We start from the raw sequence: 18,226 nt of genomic DNA, 5'->3' as shown, positions 1-18,226 counted from the left end.
AATTATTAATAATTATTATTAATTATCATTATTATCATTAATTATTATTATTATTAATTTATGATTATTAATATTATTTATTTATAACTATCATTTAAAAATATCCAAAATACTATTATTATTATTATTCATTATTATTACTTATCATTATAATTATGATTTAATATTCATATTATTCTTGTTTAAAATATTATTTATATATTTATTACATTCAGTTTAATTTAATTCAATTCAATTCACTTCAATTCAATTCAATTCAATTCAGTTCAGTTCAGTTCAGTTCAGTTCAGTTCAGTTCAGTTCAGTTCAGCTCTAATAAGTTCAGTTCAGTTCAGTTCAGTTCAGCTCTGATAAGTTCAGTTCAGTTCAGTTCAGCTGTTTTATGCCGAAGAGAACAGGCCCTTAGTTCGTTCATACTACTAAACATACAAAAATTTAATATTTTCCTAATATTACATGAGATAAACAAATATTAGTCAACTGTCATTTTCCAAATTTAAGTATGACACAAACAGAAATCTCAATATTAAGATGGTTGAAGCATCATAATATCAGCTAAAAACAAATGACATAACTTAGTTCTCTTGACCAAGAGGTGTCCTCATTATCTAACAACAAATACTCATAAAAATTGAGTACTCTTCTAGTCTTTTACAACTGAGTACATTATAATAACCTCAAATAAATTACAAAAAAAAAGAACTTTTGTACACATGCTATAATTTCAAGCATAATAATTAGAACAAATTAAACCTTCTTATCGAGCTTTATTATATAGAGCAGAATCAGACACCACTGCTCTAGTCCTTAATGACCTTACTTGATGTCTATTTCTCTGTTTCTCTACATTTTGGTTGAATATAAGCTCATTATTTTCTCTCTTTTCACCCTCTTTTTCTACTTTATTTACCACTTGATTCAATTCATTGTGATTCTTTTCTTCATCTTTAACATCACATAATGGTTTATCCTCCTTATTAATAATACTTGTTGCTTGATCTTCTTTTGGTACAACATACACAAAAGGTCCCCCAAATGGCATATCATTGAGGTCTAAAAGGGGTTCCAACACCTTGATCACTGAACTCATTTTAGGCCTTGTCTTTGGATGCTTGTTTAAGCATTGGTAGGCTAACATGGCTGCGATTTTCGATCCTTCTATCGAATATTGCCCATCTAGTCTTGGATCCATTAGGCCTTCGATTTTTCGAGGATCTTTTAGTAGAGGCCTTCCCCATTCTACTAAACTTTGCTCCTTTTTGGGACGTTTCTTATCCATGCACCTTCTTCCGGTTAGTAACTCTAATAGGACTACTCCGTAACTATAAACATCACTCATAGTTGTTAAATGACCTGGTTGAACAATCATTTCATGTGTTAATTTTTTAGTCTAAGATATGCAAAATGCTTAATGCACAACTAAAGTAGCACTAACATACATCGTAAACTCCTTTTTAGGGGTACGTCTTTCCCACTAATTATAATCAGTTTAGTAAAAGCCAACTTCAATCAGTATAAATTATGCTTTTTGGTAAGTTAAATGATCACCAGGTTCATTTTTGAGCAATCAGTCGATGATGATTTTCTTAAGCACTACTTAATTAACATTTTACACTTTCCTTTAGGTAGGCATCATTATCTTTAACTATAAAAAGTTTTAGGAAAAGTGGGTTCCAATCAATATAAACAAGAAGTTTTAATAAGTTAAAATCAATAAATTTTGAAAACACTTCTATTTCAGCAAAAGTTAGTTTTGATTAGTAATATTTTAGTACTTGATAATTATTCAGTAATAACCCAGGGGAAGAAATCATAACTTTTTTTTTTTTTTTGGCGACAAGAACAAACAGAACAATTAGGACACTAATTTACCTTGTCTAGCTGCAACTGCTAACTTATGAGCTAGGGTGAAATCATAACTTTTGAAGTAGAACATAAAGACCCTGTTTTTTGAACTTATTTTCAGTTCAATTTTGTTAACTTCAGTTTTTCGATCCAAAATAACGAGGCCTAAGTAAAAACCTAGGAAAGTGGTCTTGTACAAAAATGCACAATGTAACACCAAGAGAGGTAAAAAAAACATTGTCAAGTATGCTTTAATCAATCACCTGTCATTATGTACTCTGGGGCTGCATAACCTTTAGTGCCCACTACTTTGGTTGAAACATGAGTCTTATCTTCCTCTGGTCCATCTCTAGCAAACCCAAAATCTGAAAGTTTAGCAGTATAATCCTACACAAAAATCCAAAAAAAGGGTGATTTTCATTTTAAAAAACTAAATAACAACAAAAAAATACAATATTATTATTAACTTACAGCATCTAAGAGTATATTAGCAGCCTTAAAATCTCTGAAAATGACTGGTTTGTTTAGTTCATGAAGAAATTCTAAGCCTTTTGCAGCTTGTAATGCAATTTTGATTCTTGTCAACCATGGCAAAGGAACAGAACGTCCTACATTTCACATTAATAAAGACAATTTAACCGAAAGTATGTAATTAGGTGGGGACAAAATGGGCATAAAACAATAAAGATAGTACTTTTAGAATGTAAGAACAGTATTGATTCTTTAGTGAACAAGAGGATATACTTACTGCTAAAAAGTTGTTTGTCCAAATTACCCCTAGCCATATATTCATACACTAGGAGCCTTTGGTCATTTTCACAAGAATACCCAATTAGCTTCACCAAATTAAGGTGCCTTAATTGCCCAAGATACATCACTTCAGCCTAAAACAACAAGAGAGAACAATAAATTAAGACACGTTAATAGTGTAATTTGAACTAGTAACGCGTCTAGATATTTCAGTCTTACACAAAATTATAGAAGTAATCAATGATCATGTTGATAGTGTAATTTGAACTAGTAAAGCGTAATTTAACTTCACGTGCAATATACTTTCTTCGTTTCGTTTCAAATGCAACAAAAGAATATTTTATATCTCTTTAAAACGAAAGAGAGGAAGTATTACATTTCGTGATGGAGTGAACTTATATGGTTTCTTGGAGATGCTTAATTAAAAATTTCAATGGAGGGGTAAAAGAGTAATTTGAGTAACATACCAACCACTCTTTATGGCCTTGTGTACCTTCCAAATCCAATACCTTAACAGCAACAGCTTGAGGCTCTAAACGAGGCCTAAGATCATCATGTATGAAACCTTTATAAACAGCACCAAATCCACCTTCACCAAGGAAGTTACTCAAAGAGAAGTTATTAGTGATCAATCTAAGCTCATCATGGCTAAAAACATGGAGATTTGATCCCGGAAGCGAGTTCGAAAGCTCATTGATCGATATTTCGGAGGAGTTAAGGTTATTACTTATGCCTAAATGAGATACCCTTTGAGGAGAAGGTGATGGAGTTTGTTTAGGATGAACTAGTTCATCATTTTTATCAAGAGTATTACTAAAACAACATATGGCCATTTTGAGTGCCATTTTGTTGGTTGTGCTTTTTTTTTTTGTATTGCTTTGTGTTTTGGTTGTTATGTTGGTGTGTTGATTGAAATCTTTCAATTTAAGGGATGAGCTTGAATATTAAGAAAGATAGTATGATTGATGTGAATGGAAAAGTTAAGTGGAAATGGGTTTGTGGTTTTGGGTGACTTATCTTTTTATTGCTATGGCTACTTTAAGAAGGGAGGAGGACCGGCTAATTTGAAAGGGCAAAGTGTCCTCTAGTTTGTTAAAGTTGTGAATTGTATGGCTTTTATATAATTATAGGTTAAGAAAACTTCTCATGTTTCTCCTTTGTGTAGTAAAGATTTCATAACAATGTACATAAGTATTAATTAAGAGTGTAAAAAGAACCTTAGCTTCAACCTAATTATTATATTTAGACACTTTTTATTAGTATAAGTCTCGAACTTTTAACATAATATATGTTTGAGTTCTCGTAGGTAGTGCTTCTATGTGTGGAAATTCTGTATTGTACCCTTATCTTTTTCAAAGTCGAATATTTACCACCTATCATAGGTGGATTTGAATTAGTGGGGTCTTTTTGAGAGCTATTACGCTGTCTTTATGATTTTAGAAGTGAGTCAAGTTAATGATGCTTCTATAGTTGTCTCTCAATTGATAGATATTGTTAGTGAGATGCTCTTTGTGTTATTATTAAGTCATTCTTTAGGTTTAAACTAACTATCTAAAATTTTCTTGTATCCAATTCTTCCAACTTCATTAAAGGAGTCTAATTAGCAACTTTTTTTAAAAAAATTAACATTAATTCATTGATTCAAAGTCATACGACATCTATAATAGAAGTAGAAACTAAAAAGATACATATCAAAATGAAATAAAAACAATTTTAATATGACAAAACCACGATAGTTGAGTAGATCTAACACTTCTGAAAACCTCCGTCTTTCACATCGCTGTCTGATGCAGCCTTCTGCAACGGGGTTTGTAGATCTTTTATAGCTTTGAAGTAGAACTGGATTTAATTCAAGTGATTGTAAATGAAGTCTTGAGATGCACAAATTTTGATCAACAAGTCAACAACTTGAATTATACAAAAACCCAAAAACAAAGTCTCCAAACTCTCACATGAAGAGAGATAAAACCCAATATATGGGTAGAAAAACTCTCTATTAGGAAGAGACTGAAATTTATTAAGAATAAAAATATAAAAAAACTAGTAACAAAAGGAGAAAAAGGGGCTTACCATTGCCCAAAAGGGTGGTGGTATCCCCTAGATTGAAAATCAGGGTTTTGTGGAAGAGGAGAGAGAAGATAGAAAAAAAAGAGAAAAAAAGAACAAAAAAAAGGAGTTTATCTTTAGTCTTGCAAATTTACAAGGATTACTTGTCTAATTAGCTACTTTAATGACTTTCATACCTCCAAAACAAATTAAAACACACCATTATATATCCTCAATGAAATTTATTAAGATAAGAGATTTTAGTTGGGCACTGATGGAGGCTTTAGAAAAGGTGTAAATACAATATAAGGTCATCCATACAATTTGATACAAACGAAACATTTTTTTCCCCCTCTTTTATTGGAATTTCGTGATAAGATGAATTTCCTCTATCTTGTTCTCGCATAAGGTCACTCACCAAGAGACCCAACAAGTCCCAACCCCCTCTCACCCACACTAATATTGAAATTTATGCTTACGCTAAGATTTGAACTTTGATCTTCCAATAACAGTTAAAGAAGCTATACTATTAGACCTAAAGTCCTTGGTTACAAGCGAAACCTTAGACTTGGCCTTTTATTAGTAAATTTGTTTGGATCTAAAGAATCATCTTATGTATCTAGAATATGTAGAGATGGGAGAGGAATATTATAAACTTAAAAGACTCTTAGAGTGAGTCCCAATAGTCTTCGTCCATTTGAGCTTTTGGCTGGGCTTGGGCCCACCTTGCCGTTAGTGGGTTCAAAACAGTGACACTTTCGGGAATGGGGCACATGTCACACTATGCTGAAACTCAGTAATAAGCTTATTGTTTTATAAAAATTCCAAAAACAAACAAAAATATACATTTCACCCAGAATTTGAAAATTGACAAGCTTGATCACCTTGAAGTTTCCTTAATATATGATGTCACAAACAAAGAGAAAAAGTTGGGATTTTATTGTTTAAAAGAGGTAACACTTTTTTTTCAAATACGCGTTACATAGTTCTCAGCTAGCTAAAGTTGCTACATTGATTTTCCAATGTCCTACTATTGATGTTACTAATGGAACATTTCAAGTAGATTCGAGTCATAAGATTCGGCATTAGAAACTGTGGAGGTGGATTAGTCATTGGAGGAGCAACTTAATCGGTTCTAGAAGTATGATTATTGACATGAGCTATAGTCTTGAAAAAAATATAGTCGTGTGGGGTCTTGTTTGATTCGTGTCAATATGTACTTTTAAACTATTGATTTTTTTTTATATTTTTATATATATACAAATTAAGATATAAAGGCTCAAAGTGGAGCATCGACATACGTAAAAAGTGTAAGTGTAACTATTAATTAAAAACTAACGGAGATAGTAAGTGTTTTGGACTTTTATCATTTTTAGAGATTTTTCCAAGTTGAACACTTTACTTGGACTTGTGTCTATTTTAAGTATTATTGACTTTTTGGATATTCATTTTCATCTAATTGAAAACTGGATTATCCGGACCTAGATTTGGTAAAAAGAGTTACTTATTTTATTCATTTATTTTTCCTATTGTTATTTTATGATGTTTGACTATCTAGTTTATAGGCTACTATTCATGATAATAAGGATAAACAATAATAATATTACTAGATTTCCGAATTTAGTAAATTCATATTTTGAGAAATAACATCACCTTAAAACCATCTTAGGTTTAAGTTTATACGAGAACCATCTGTATGGTGCGAAATGTGAAAACCACTCATTTTTACTCATTTTTACGAAAATTTTGCTCATTTTCACAACGTTTTTGCTCATTTAATAAAATTTCATGCATATTTCATAACGTTTTTGCTCATTTTGCATTTTTTCTCATTTAACATTTTGTGTTTATTTAACATTTTTCTTTTTTATATTTTTACTCATTTTAAGTTGTTTGCTCATTTAAAGTTTTCAGCTCATTTAAAGTTTTCAACTCATTTTATCCTTTGTCTCATTTTTTACTATTTCTTTTACTCATTTTAAGTGATTTTTACGGTTTTCACTAAGATAGGATGCTAGTTAAGAAAACCTAGCCTCCCTCTCCTTTTCTCTCTCTAAAACCCTAGCCTCCCTTACCCCTTCTTCATCAATTAGGGGCTGCCATGGATGTTTTCATCCATGGTAAGCCCCTTTTTCCCTTTTATTTTCAGTTTTTAGTTCATTTTCTTGTTTTGTTCAATAAATTAGTATCTCTTTATGAGATTTTCTCAAACCCTTTTATGGGGTTTTTAGTTTTTGTTTTGGAAATCTCCTTCTCCCCTATGGGAGTTGTGAGTATGGTTCTTTTGTTTTTAGGTATGATAAATTATTCTCATTGGTTGAAGTTCGAGATTCAACCTGAAGAATTAGGGTTTCACAACTTTTGTAAAATTATGGAAGACTATTGGAGTACGTTCATCCCAAAATTTCCGCATCTGCAGATCTTATGCCGAACCAGAGCGAACTCACAGATTGCATTGCTTCAGATGAAGATTTTTTAAGACAAAATTAAGTCAAATCTGCGATGTTTACATTTCTAGGGTGATATGTATTTCTATTAGAATTTTATGTTTTTCAGAAATGATTTGTAAGAGCCGTTTGGCGAAATATTAATGAAATCCCTTTTCTTTCTTTCAAAAAAAAAAAGATAGGATGCTAGTTAAAACCCAACCCTAAAACCTTATTTGTATATCTTCAATTTATTGGTCTTCTTTTATAGGTCGAAGTAGAATTCTTCACTGGTTAGTTAACACGGCAAGTGGCAACCAGAATTACAAAACCACAAAAGGCCTTGATAACGGGCCCCATTAAAAGCAAGTTATGCAGCCCGCTGATGATTATTATGCGGCCCACTAATATTTGCATTCCAAAATCAAGTAACAATAATACAATATCTATTCAACCCGATCTTACTCGTATACCATGCCCATTCCAAATCGAAAGACTTATTTCCTGCATGGCTCCATGTCATAATAGTTTGAATACTTTCATTTTTTCACTAGTTACCTTAATGTTTCACGAAATACATGAGGTACCATTTTTGTTTTGTAAATTACAGGTACGGGTACTCTTGTGGTTTAGAAAAAGGCATAAGAAACCCTTAATGACTAACTCCCTTAATAATCCATTAGTTATAACGTTAAATCAATCCAATTATCCCAAATAACCATAAAACCTAAATCCAAATTAATAGTAGTTAGACCCTAATCGATTTAGAAACCCTACCCATCCCCTACCTCGCAGCTCCAACCTCTCTCGCCCAGCCACCCCCTTCATCCTACCCACCAACCAAGCCCTAAAAGCTCCCAACCCCGAAATCCACATTCGAAGCCATATTTGCTATGCCATTGAAAATTGAAATCAACCCCACAAACCCCTAATCGCGACCCCACCCTTGTCCTAGCCTAGCCACCCTTGCCCAGCCACGCCATCCCACGGACGATCTTCCCTCAACACTAGTGTCGGCCATCTATGACGACTTTTATCTTTGCTCAACTCTAATGTCGACCTTTTTCGATCTATCCACCCTCTCCTCTAAGATTTCATCTCTCTATATTCCTCGCTTCCTTTAAGCAAAATTCGTTATTCATCCGCAAGGGGTGGGATTTCGAGGAGAAAATACATCAAATTAACCACTCGACCTCTCTCTCTTCTTCCCATCTCCTCTACTTCAAAGAAATGTTCACCGTTCTTCAGCAAATAAGAGCTTTGATTAAGATTGCTTTAATGGCGGTAGTAAATTATGACTTACACTTTATTTGGTATTTTTTTAGAAAAGGAAGGGAAAGTAAAGGAAGAGAAGGGAAAAGAAGGGAAAAGAAGAGAAAAGAAGGTAGTTGTAGTTTCCAACGTTTGGTATAATTGGTGGATTTGAGAGTAATCACATGTTTGGTTGTCATTAGTAAAGGAAAAGAAAGGAAGGAAATAAAGAAAACATAGGTAAAGCTTGTTTGCTTTCTTTCCTGTCAAATTCCTATATTGGGAGGAAAGGAAAGCAAGGATATAAGAGTATTTGTTTCCTTCTACTTCCTCTTCTTTCCAATTAAACCTCTCTTATTTTCTTTTACCAAACATAAATAAAGTTTGATTTTACCTTTGCTTTCTTTTTCATCCAAAGTCTTCCTACCAAACAAAGCTTTATGGTGCAAATTATGGCTTTTATTGAACTTTGATTTATTAAAGTTGGAGGAGAAAGCTAGAAGAGAGAAAAATAATAGCGGCGGGGGTGGTTTAGGGGCTGGGGAAGGGGAGGGGGTGGTTTAGGGTGGGGAAGGGGAGGGGTGGTTTTAGGGATGTGTTGGTGAGTGGCTGGGCGGGGTGGGGAAGGCCAGGTATTAGAGGGGGAAATTTTGGGGGCTGGGATGGTGGGAGGCTGGGCGAGGGTGGCTGGACAAAGGCGAGGGTGGGTCCCAAGTTGGGTAGTTGGAGATCTAAATAATTACGTTTAGTTAGTGTTTAATTAGATATTATTAGAATTTAATTAGTATTAATTAGATTAACTAGGGTTATTTGAAATAATTAGGTCTATTTATATAATGCAGAATTATATGTTGAGAAACCTATCAATTGAAATTCATCCTTATTCTTAATGTCATAGTGCTGGTCCTCAAGCATTTAAACTGAATATCATTAAATGCGGATATATCTACCAGCACATACCTATATCGTTTGAGGTTCATTGATTAACAATTCCAAACTAAAATTATTTCTTCAAAAAAGAAAATAACCATTACTTTAAGGGTTCACTGATGAACATGTTACAATAACAAAAAAATGGAAATAAACTTAAACTCCTTTCGTCCTAAAAAGATTTGATGCTACACAAAAATATAACTTAATTATGATATAATTTTTTTGTAGATAATTAATTAGAATTCACAGATTCTTGGGTGTAACTGTTACACCATAATTTATGGTGTAATAAACCACAAACCACCATTTCTTTTGTAAAAAGAACTCAAATAAAATGAAATAAATTAAGGATCGAATGACATGAAATTCAAGTCATTATGTGTATAATATTCCATGTCATTCTTATTGGAGTTTATGTCAATATACATGTTACATAAGTTATTGGATAACATGTTATTTCCAATACACTCTCATTAGAATTTGGGATAATTAACTAGGGTTATTTGGATTTGGGATAATAAATTAATAAAAAAATAGATAATTAATTAAAATAACTAGGGCTATTCACTTAATTGGGATAATTAGGTTACATTTTTTTGTACAGATTCTCCACAGGTTTTATGATATATTTTTCTATAGATTTGGATATTATTTTGTATAGATTATCCTAATCATATAAGTTTTTTACACACTCCAAATATTTTTACTAGAGTGTGTGAACTTTTGTATAGATTTAAAAACACTCCAGATTACGTAGTCTGCCACAATTTGAAACTTACAACATACTTCCTCGGTTAATTTTTAATAAAAAACTCGTATAAACCCGATGCACATTAATTAATGTGCCCAATAGATGTTATATAGATTGTAATGATTAGAAATTCTACTATTTTGTCTTTCTCTCTCCTTAGATTTCCTTGCCTTTTCAATTAATCTCTCATAACTGCTTCATTTTCTCCATTTTCAAGTTCTTACTCTATTTTTCAGTTTTTGTGATATAGTTGATTGTACAATTAAACCCATTATAGAAGATTAGGATTATATTGTCGGTTTCGATATAGTGTGTGTGTGTGAGAGATATAGTGTGTTTCTTTGTCCTATAGTGTGTTTATTTGTGATAGTGTTTCTTTGTGCTATAGTGTATTTCTTTCTCATATAGTGTATCTGTATGTGATATAATGTGTTTGTGTATTATAGTTGATTGTACAATTGAACCTGTTATAGAAGATTAGGCTAATATTGCTAGTTTCGATATATAATGTGTTTCATTGTGCTATAGTGTGTTTCTTTGTGCTATAGTGTTTTTTTCTTTTTGCAAGAGTTATAATGTTTCTTTGTATTATAATGTATTTGTTTGTGATATGGTGTATTTCTATCTTATATAGTGTATCTGTTTGTGATATAGTGGGTTTCTATGTATTATAGTAGTGTGTGTCCCGATTCACGTGAGCTTGATGCACACTAATGTTACTGTGAACCAGGTCCACACAAGTCGGATTGAATTTTTAATTGCAACGTTTCACTTATGTGGTAGTTTCACATTAAAGGCCAAGTTTCTTTATTTGGTAACTTCTTCTCACTATCTCTCTTCTATCACATGGGTCCCACTTTTTATCTATCTATATCTCTCTTCTTTTTACATGACTTCTTAAATAATGTGGCAATGGTGATTTTGCAATAATAATGGAACGGAGGAAGTATAATTAACCAATATATTTGTCTTAAGTGATCTTATAGAGTAAGACAATCTTATAGAAGAGCTAATGTTTCAACTGATCCTTAATTCGTTACATAGATTTGTTCTTCTTAATTTGTTAGGACTGTCCTTTAAAAGAAGGGTATCCTAACTTTCCTCATGTATAAAAAAAAAATCTTATAAAAGAGCTAATTTTGAGATTAAATGATGCATGGTAAATGATTTAATTTGGAGATGATAATAATATCACAACTGTTATATATGTTACTTTTATGCATAGGATTTTATATTGGATGCGTTGGGTAGGAACTATGATATGCAACTATATTATATAAAACTAGTTTTATATGCACGCGATGCGTGCGTTAATATCAAAACTTGTTATTTTATTATAGATTTTTTTTTGCCAAATGCAGCCCCTCAAAGTAACCAATTTGTTAATTGCAATCTCTTCAAATACAGCCTCAAATAAACCACTCACTTTTAAGTTGCAGCCTAAACCCAACTTATCTTCACGCATTTTGGGTTGCAACTTAAAAGTGTTTGCTTTATTTGAGGCTGCAATTGAAGATATTGAAATAAAAGGGCTGCAATTAACAAAGTGACCACTTTAAAGGGATGCATTTGGCAAAATTATTATATATACTCCATTCGTACTATAACTATGATTACGCTTAAAATGTCAAAGACTAATAGTTAGATGAATTTAGATTTATTAATTTGCCAATACAAAAAACTAATAAAGATTGTGAGTGATTTTTAATATTAATTTTGTTGTGATTGAATTAAAGAGTATCAAAGGTAGTGAGTTTCAGACTTTTCAGGTGGACGTCATGTATATTATATTCTCTTATTAAAAAAATTCAAGATATTCTGTCCATTTAATTTTCTGATTGAAATATTTGACATTACCATTTTTAACTTGTTTTTAATGGCAAGTTCAAATGAAAAATGATTCTTAAATTGTTTTCTTTTGTAATATTTTCATTTCATTAGATCATTTAGGGTAATTTTGTATTTTCAAATGAGGACACCATCTTCCTCCCCCCTTCCCTTATATAATAGAGATATTTTCTAATTATGAGAGATGCAATTAGAAATCATGTGTTAGTTAATTTCAAATGGAGAAAGAAAAAACCTTAAAGGGTATGTTATTATATTCAACTTAAATAAAATTAGTATAAGGTATAATGAGGGGTAAACTAGAGGTGAACATGAGTCGGGTCGGACCGTACCTAAAAAAATTGCCCATTGGTCGGACTGGGCTGGACCAAATTTCGGGTCAAATTTTTGTACATAAAGCCTGTTATTTTAGGCCAAGAAAAAATTAAAAAGTCATTTTTGGCTTGTTCAAAGCAAAAAAAGGGCCAGTCGGATTCGACCATGGACCAAATATCTACCCAAACCCGTCCAAAATTCGAGCCGGGCCGGGCTGGAATTGATCAGCTCTAGTGTAAACATAAGGATTAATCAAGAATGATAAAAAATCCAATTACAACGAATGAAATCAGTTTAGATAAATTCGTACAATCTAATAAGAATCTTTGGACCATGTATATGACTAAAGAGGAAGATGAGTTGCAAAACTGAATTATTAAAGGAATAATTTCCCGCAGACTCTAAGGATAAGGATCGATGTGATGGTGATGATAGATGTAGATGTCATAGAAGATCATCTAAAGTCTCAACTCTCAAGGAAGAAGGTATAACATCGTTGTCTTACATTGCAAGGGTAATTTCAACTATTCCGTTATTGCTAGGAAGTTTCTAGGAACAAAAAATATAGCTTTCTTTCCTTGTGATGAACTGATGATATATAGCTTTCAATCTCAAAGATGTTCAGATTATCATTGTACAAATGGACTAATATTATATCTTTTCCTACTAGTTAGTTACATTAAAACGTGATTAACCCATGCAAGTTAAGCTACTCGTGTAGTTTCTCGAGTACTGATCTTTCTAGTATGTCTCCTTAATTTGTCTCTTTTATGACCATTACGTTTGTTTGTTAATCCTTGTTCGTGGGAAATCCTTAAGTGTCTATGGAAAAACTTATGATCTTGCTTTCACTTTCATCTGGGTAGACTTGTGCTCTGAGGGAGGAAGATTAGTTTTAATTTCACACGCACAAGTGAATATGTATGTCTTTTGATTTTTAGAGAAGTTGGAAGTGAATTACATGTGGTCACCAATGTGAGTCCAAATATGAGGAGTTCAAGTTGTCTCCTATATATTTTTGAGAATAATAATCAAAGGATATAAGGAAAAATTTGATGCTTTGGATACCATGTAAGAATAATTAGGATAAAATTGACTTATTATGTCTTTCTCGAATACTCTTTCTAGTATGTCTCATTTGTCTTTCTTAGAAAGATTGGAAGTGAAATAGTTATTGAACTTAAAATTCTATTATTACGCTGTAATGAAGCATATTTTACATGATTTATTGTTAGAATATAGGAAACCCAAAAACTTGTTTCTAAGAGTTTGTACTTTAAAATATTAGCTTAAAGGGTGCATCATGGTCTTCAGCTTAAAAAAATAGTTCGAGGTTCAATTAATAAGTTTAAATACGTTTAGGTAAGTTCCAGCAATAAGTTTGGTAAGTTACAATAAGTTTTAGCATTTTATAATATAAACTTCATAAGATTCAATAAATTTTTAAAGTCAATATAAGTTTAGATAAGTTTTAATGAGTTCCAATTAGTTCTGATAAATTTATGAAAAATGAAGTGAAAACCCACATCCACATATGAGTCCCACTAAACAATGATGAAGGGGATGACTAACATAGTTTAGTGGACTACTTTACCTATCACCAATTAATTGATTTTATGATCAAATCTTATTGGACTTGTATAATTGTATGTAGTCACGGTGTCACACTCTTGTGACAAGGGCTTGTGCTTAACCAATTGAAACTTATCAATTAGTATTCATACTTCTAAATATAGAAATATTATTATTATTATATATTTTTTGGTAAGAAGAAGTGGCCCGGACCCCGCTCGGGTCTTAATGGGCCATACACTTAAGAGTAAGGGGGAAGGATAAAGAATCCCGCTCGGGTCTTAATCTAGTGGGGATTGAACCCCCAACCTTGAGGTTGAAAGGGTGCTCTCCTTACCACTAGACCAAGTATTACTTGGTAATATAGAAATATTATTGGGTTGCTAAAATGTCGCCCTGTTCTTTTTCCTACTAACGCCCTGTATTTTTGTATGAAAATACGAGGGTCTTTCCTTCTCTTTCCCCTCCATTCCCCATTCCCTTACACATTCCCTTTCCATCCCTCCTCTATTCCTCCTCACCTCTTCCGTTCCCTCTCATATTTCACTCTCTCTCTGATCTCTTCCATTTCCTCCATTGAGGGCTACAAGATTTAATTTTTTTTCGACAAGTTCACATTCAACTACTTCAAGTTTTTTTTACCATCCCGTTATATTACGGTGAAACGCTAATGTAATTAAAAAAAATTCGAATAAAACTGGTAGAATGTCTTGAACATGACGCTTCGAAAAACTTAGCGAGTCGGGGTCCAGAGGCGAAGCGCCCTGGTTCGGGGGCGTTAAACTTACTATACATGGGGTTTAGCGTAATTTTTTTTGTTTCAGTCTCTATTTTGGCAGATTTTATTTAGCTTTATTAGAAAATCTCAAAGTAGAGTAAAATTTACCAGAAATTGACTTGAAAATGCCGAAAAAGTACCTAGGCGCCCAACCATAGAATCATGCGATTAAAATAGGCGCCCGAATCTGTGATCAAACGCCTAGATTAGGTGCCTGAACATGTGATCATGTGCTTAAAATAAACGTCCAATCATAAGTACAGACGCCTAAAATAATTCACATCCTCACTACCCTTCAAAACTCTAATAGACCGAAAAACAAATCTTTTTTTTTTTTGGTAAAAATGTAAGTTGTATTACCAAAATCACAATAAGCACCAGCTACAACAAATCATTCTAGCTTACTCAGTACAGTAGTACACTAAAAAGCTCAACCAATCTAAAGGATTATACATTTCCTTCTAAAACAATATTAGAGAGCCAGTTCCTATCTTCCCTATTCCATTTCAGAGTAACACAACTCTGCATTCTGTGCGTAATATCCTGCTTAATTTCTTTCACAATGATTTCTGGGTTCCTTACAGCATTGTTCCAGTGAGCATAATTCCTGTACATCCATAAATGATAAACCATTGCAGTCAAAACTGCATAGTAAGCCTTCTGTCTATTTCTTGATCTGCATTGCCTCCCCCACTTCTTCCAAGAAGTGTAAATTGTTTCTTGATTTCCCATTCTGATCCCCATCCAAAGCATGATGTGTTCACATACTCTTCTGCTCCAGTAGCAGTTGAAGAATACATGATTGCTTGTTTCAGTTTCAGCAGAACATAATACACATCTATCATCTAACACAACTCCTGCAGCTTTCAATCTGTCGCGTGTTTTCAGCTTCCCTAACATCAGCATCCATGCAATGAATGAATGCTTTGGCACATTATAGCTGTTCCAAACCCAATGATGCCAGTCCACCTTCATGAGAGGTCCTTTAAGCCAATTGTATCCTTCTTTGACAGTGTAAGGTTTCACTGAATTCAGCCATTTATTATCCTGATATGCATTCTTGAACACCTCCTTCATTTTACAGATTGCTTTCCATACCCAGCTTGCTGATTTAGGAGCTTCATACTCCCACCAATTAGTCTGCTTTAGGTACACATTATGTACCCATTTGATCCATAACACATCTTCCTTTTGAGACACTTGCCAAATATACTTCCCAATAGCTGCATTGTTCCATTTAAAGCAATCTAGCAGACCTATACCTCCATACATTTTTGGTCTACAGACCCACTCCCATGCTACAGGTGGACTCTTATTCAATATCACTTTACCTTCCCACAAAAAGGCTCTACATATTTGAACAATTTTTTTCAGTACACTTTTGGGCAATAAGAAGACTTGTGCCCAATAAGTATGGATGCTCATGAGGACTGAGTGAACTAACACTGATCTATCATGAATCACCCATACTATTTGGAGGAACTAACCTGTCCAAGAAAAAGGAGTTATGAGAGTGCTCGATGATACAACTTTTAACGAACCAAGAAAAGTCTCATGGAACGAAAGGCAAGGCAAAATTATCGGTAGAAACGTTGGCGGTTGAGTTCTCAATTTCCCATGTGCTCGTGTTACACACAAGTACTTGGTAGTGGTACAATTTAGGTGAAAAGTTGTATCATGATTGCTCTCATTAACAGGGAACCTAAGAGAAAACGTGAGGTGCATGTAGTAAATGTAGCTGAACATAATCAGAATATACAGATCATGATCATCATATGGGAATAAATGAAAAAAGTATAGTAGTAGAATATATATGTAACAATTATCTAAAACTGTTGGATAAGATTTGAGATTAATGAGTCTAGATTATAAAGGTTGTGTTTGACAAATAGAGTTTAGAGTTTAATGGTTAATTTATAGTATAGATGTTACAATTAGGAGTTTTTTTTGTTAGAGTTTTAATTAACTTTTTGTTGAGCAGATTTGATTGCTAATTTGTTAAACTTTTTTTATAAATATGTTTGGTAACAATTAACTGATTGCTAAAAGCTTATTGCCATTTGTTTGTGTAAATGACATGTTATAACGAATGTGAGAAAGAACAAATATTGAATGCAAAACAAAGAAAAATCACACACAGATTAAAGGTGGTTCACCAACGGTGTGTTGGCTACGTTCATGGGCAGGAGAGAGAAAAGTTTTATTGATGTTGAGGAATTCCAGAATAAGAGATGTAATTATGACCTAATCGTCGAATAAACGTACAAACTAGATTTAAAAACATTGATATAACACGATTTGTAATCGCCAACGCGTACCACAGAACCGCGAGGCGCGGTGAGGACCGCGAGTCATGGTATGTGCCACAAGTCGCGGTATGCTCTCGGCATTATGCCGCAAGCTTAGGCATCGTGTCGTAACTTGCCCTTTTCAAGATAACCAGATTCAAGGCATTATTCTCTACAAATCTCCACCTCGACTTGAATCCTCTCACAACAAACCAAATAACCAAATAACAAATAACCTGATGCATTGATCACAACGTCCTGATTCTCCCTGTAACCATATTTTCCCTGAAAGACAACCAGAACCAGATTTGTCCCTTAAGGACACCAGATTTGCCCCTAAGGTCCCCGAACTTTCCCCAAAGGATACCTAACAACCACAAACATTGAGCAAGTCCAAACAATGTTGAAACTTACTCTGCGAAACCGGCTTGGTCAACATATCAGCATGATTATAGATGTACCTACCTTCTTCACCTTAATTCTTGTCTCACTTCTTAGGAAATGGTATCTGACATCGATATGTTTAGTCCTCTCGTGATGAACTTGATCTTTGGCCAAACATATTGCACTCAATCTGTCACAATACACTATTGCTTGATCATGATGTAGACTCAAAATGTTTATTATCAATAAAAGATTGCACAAAATTCTCATCCTCCACCTTAACATCAATATTACGCAATTCTAACAAAATCGTATTTAATTGATCTAGGTGATCTCTAAGAGGTGTACCTTCATTCATGCACAGACTGAACAGGCGTTGCTTCAAAACAACTTGTTGGTTAGAGTAATGTCATATACAAGCTCTACAATTTCAACCACAGACCAAATGCGTTTTCCTCCTCCGCGACTTCAGTGATTATGTCGTCAGCAAGACACAACATAATCGTTGAATGTGCCTTCTCCTCTAGAACGACCATCTTACCTGTAACTAAATCCATTGACTTCTTTGCCAACGGTGCCATAGCCCTTGTTGCTTCAGTAAATCCTACATCTTGATTTTGCCACAGACTGAGATTGTTTCTCCTACTGAATTTATCGATTTGCACATCATCCCAGATATCTTTCTCACCCAGGTCGAAAACCAAAGCTCTTGATACCAATTTGTTATAGCGGATGTGAAAAAGAACAAATATTGAATGCAAAACAAAGAAAAATACACAGAGATTTAACGTGGTTCACCAACGGTGTTGGCTACGTCCACGGGCAGGAGAGATAAAAGGTTTATTGATGTTGAGCAATCCTAGAATAACAGATGTAATTATGTCTAATTGTCGAATAAACAAAGTAGGTTTAAAAACCTCGATATAGCACGTTTCAGGATCGCCAATGCGTTCCCCAGAACTGCGAGGTACGATGAGGACATGTGAGGCGCGATAACTGTTGCGAGTCGCGGTATGCTCTCGACATTGTGTCGCGAGCT

The 18,226-nt window shown here is 33.5% G+C and overlaps 1 protein-coding gene across 1 annotated transcript; it reads right to left on the bottom strand.

Moving 5' to 3' along the window:
* Positions 1-520: 520 nt before the first annotated feature.
* LOC104899748 (serine/threonine-protein kinase RIPK) lies at positions 521-3,689 on the bottom strand. The gene is made up of 5 exons (XM_010687005.4): positions 3,063-3,689; positions 2,594-2,729; positions 2,317-2,453; positions 2,109-2,232; positions 521-1,353 (listed from the first exon to the last, which is right to left on the bottom strand). Exons 1-5 carry the CDS (start codon positions 3,438-3,440, stop codon positions 758-760), a joined length of 1,371 nt encoding a protein of 456 aa, XP_010685307.1. The 5' UTR covers positions 3,441-3,689; the 3' UTR covers positions 521-757.
* Positions 3,690-18,226: the final 14,537 nt, after the last annotated feature.

The sequence above is a fragment of the Beta vulgaris genome, chromosome 7, assembly GCF_026745355.1.
Source record: "Beta vulgaris subsp. vulgaris cultivar EL10 chromosome 7, EL10.2, whole genome shotgun sequence".
Taxonomy (NCBI): Eukaryota; Viridiplantae; Streptophyta; class Magnoliopsida; order Caryophyllales; family Amaranthaceae; genus Beta; species Beta vulgaris.
This window is presented reverse-complemented; position numbering and strand designations above follow the sequence as displayed.

What these genes read in the sequence shown, in the direction of transcription:
- LOC104899748 (XM_010687005.4), bottom strand. Translation starts at nt 3,440, where the DNA reads ATGGCACTCAAAATGGCCATATGTTGTTTTAGTAATACTCTTGATAAA. An exon ending in GGACAAACAACTTTTTAGCA is followed by an intron (nt 2,454 to 2,593) that starts GTAAGTATATCC and finishes TGTGAAATGTAG; the next exon opens with GACGTTCTGTTCCTTTGCCA. An exon ending in CTAATATACTCTTAGATGCT is followed by an intron (nt 2,233 to 2,316) that starts GTAAGTTAATAA and finishes ATTTTTGTGTAG; the next exon opens with GATTATACTGCTAAACTTTC.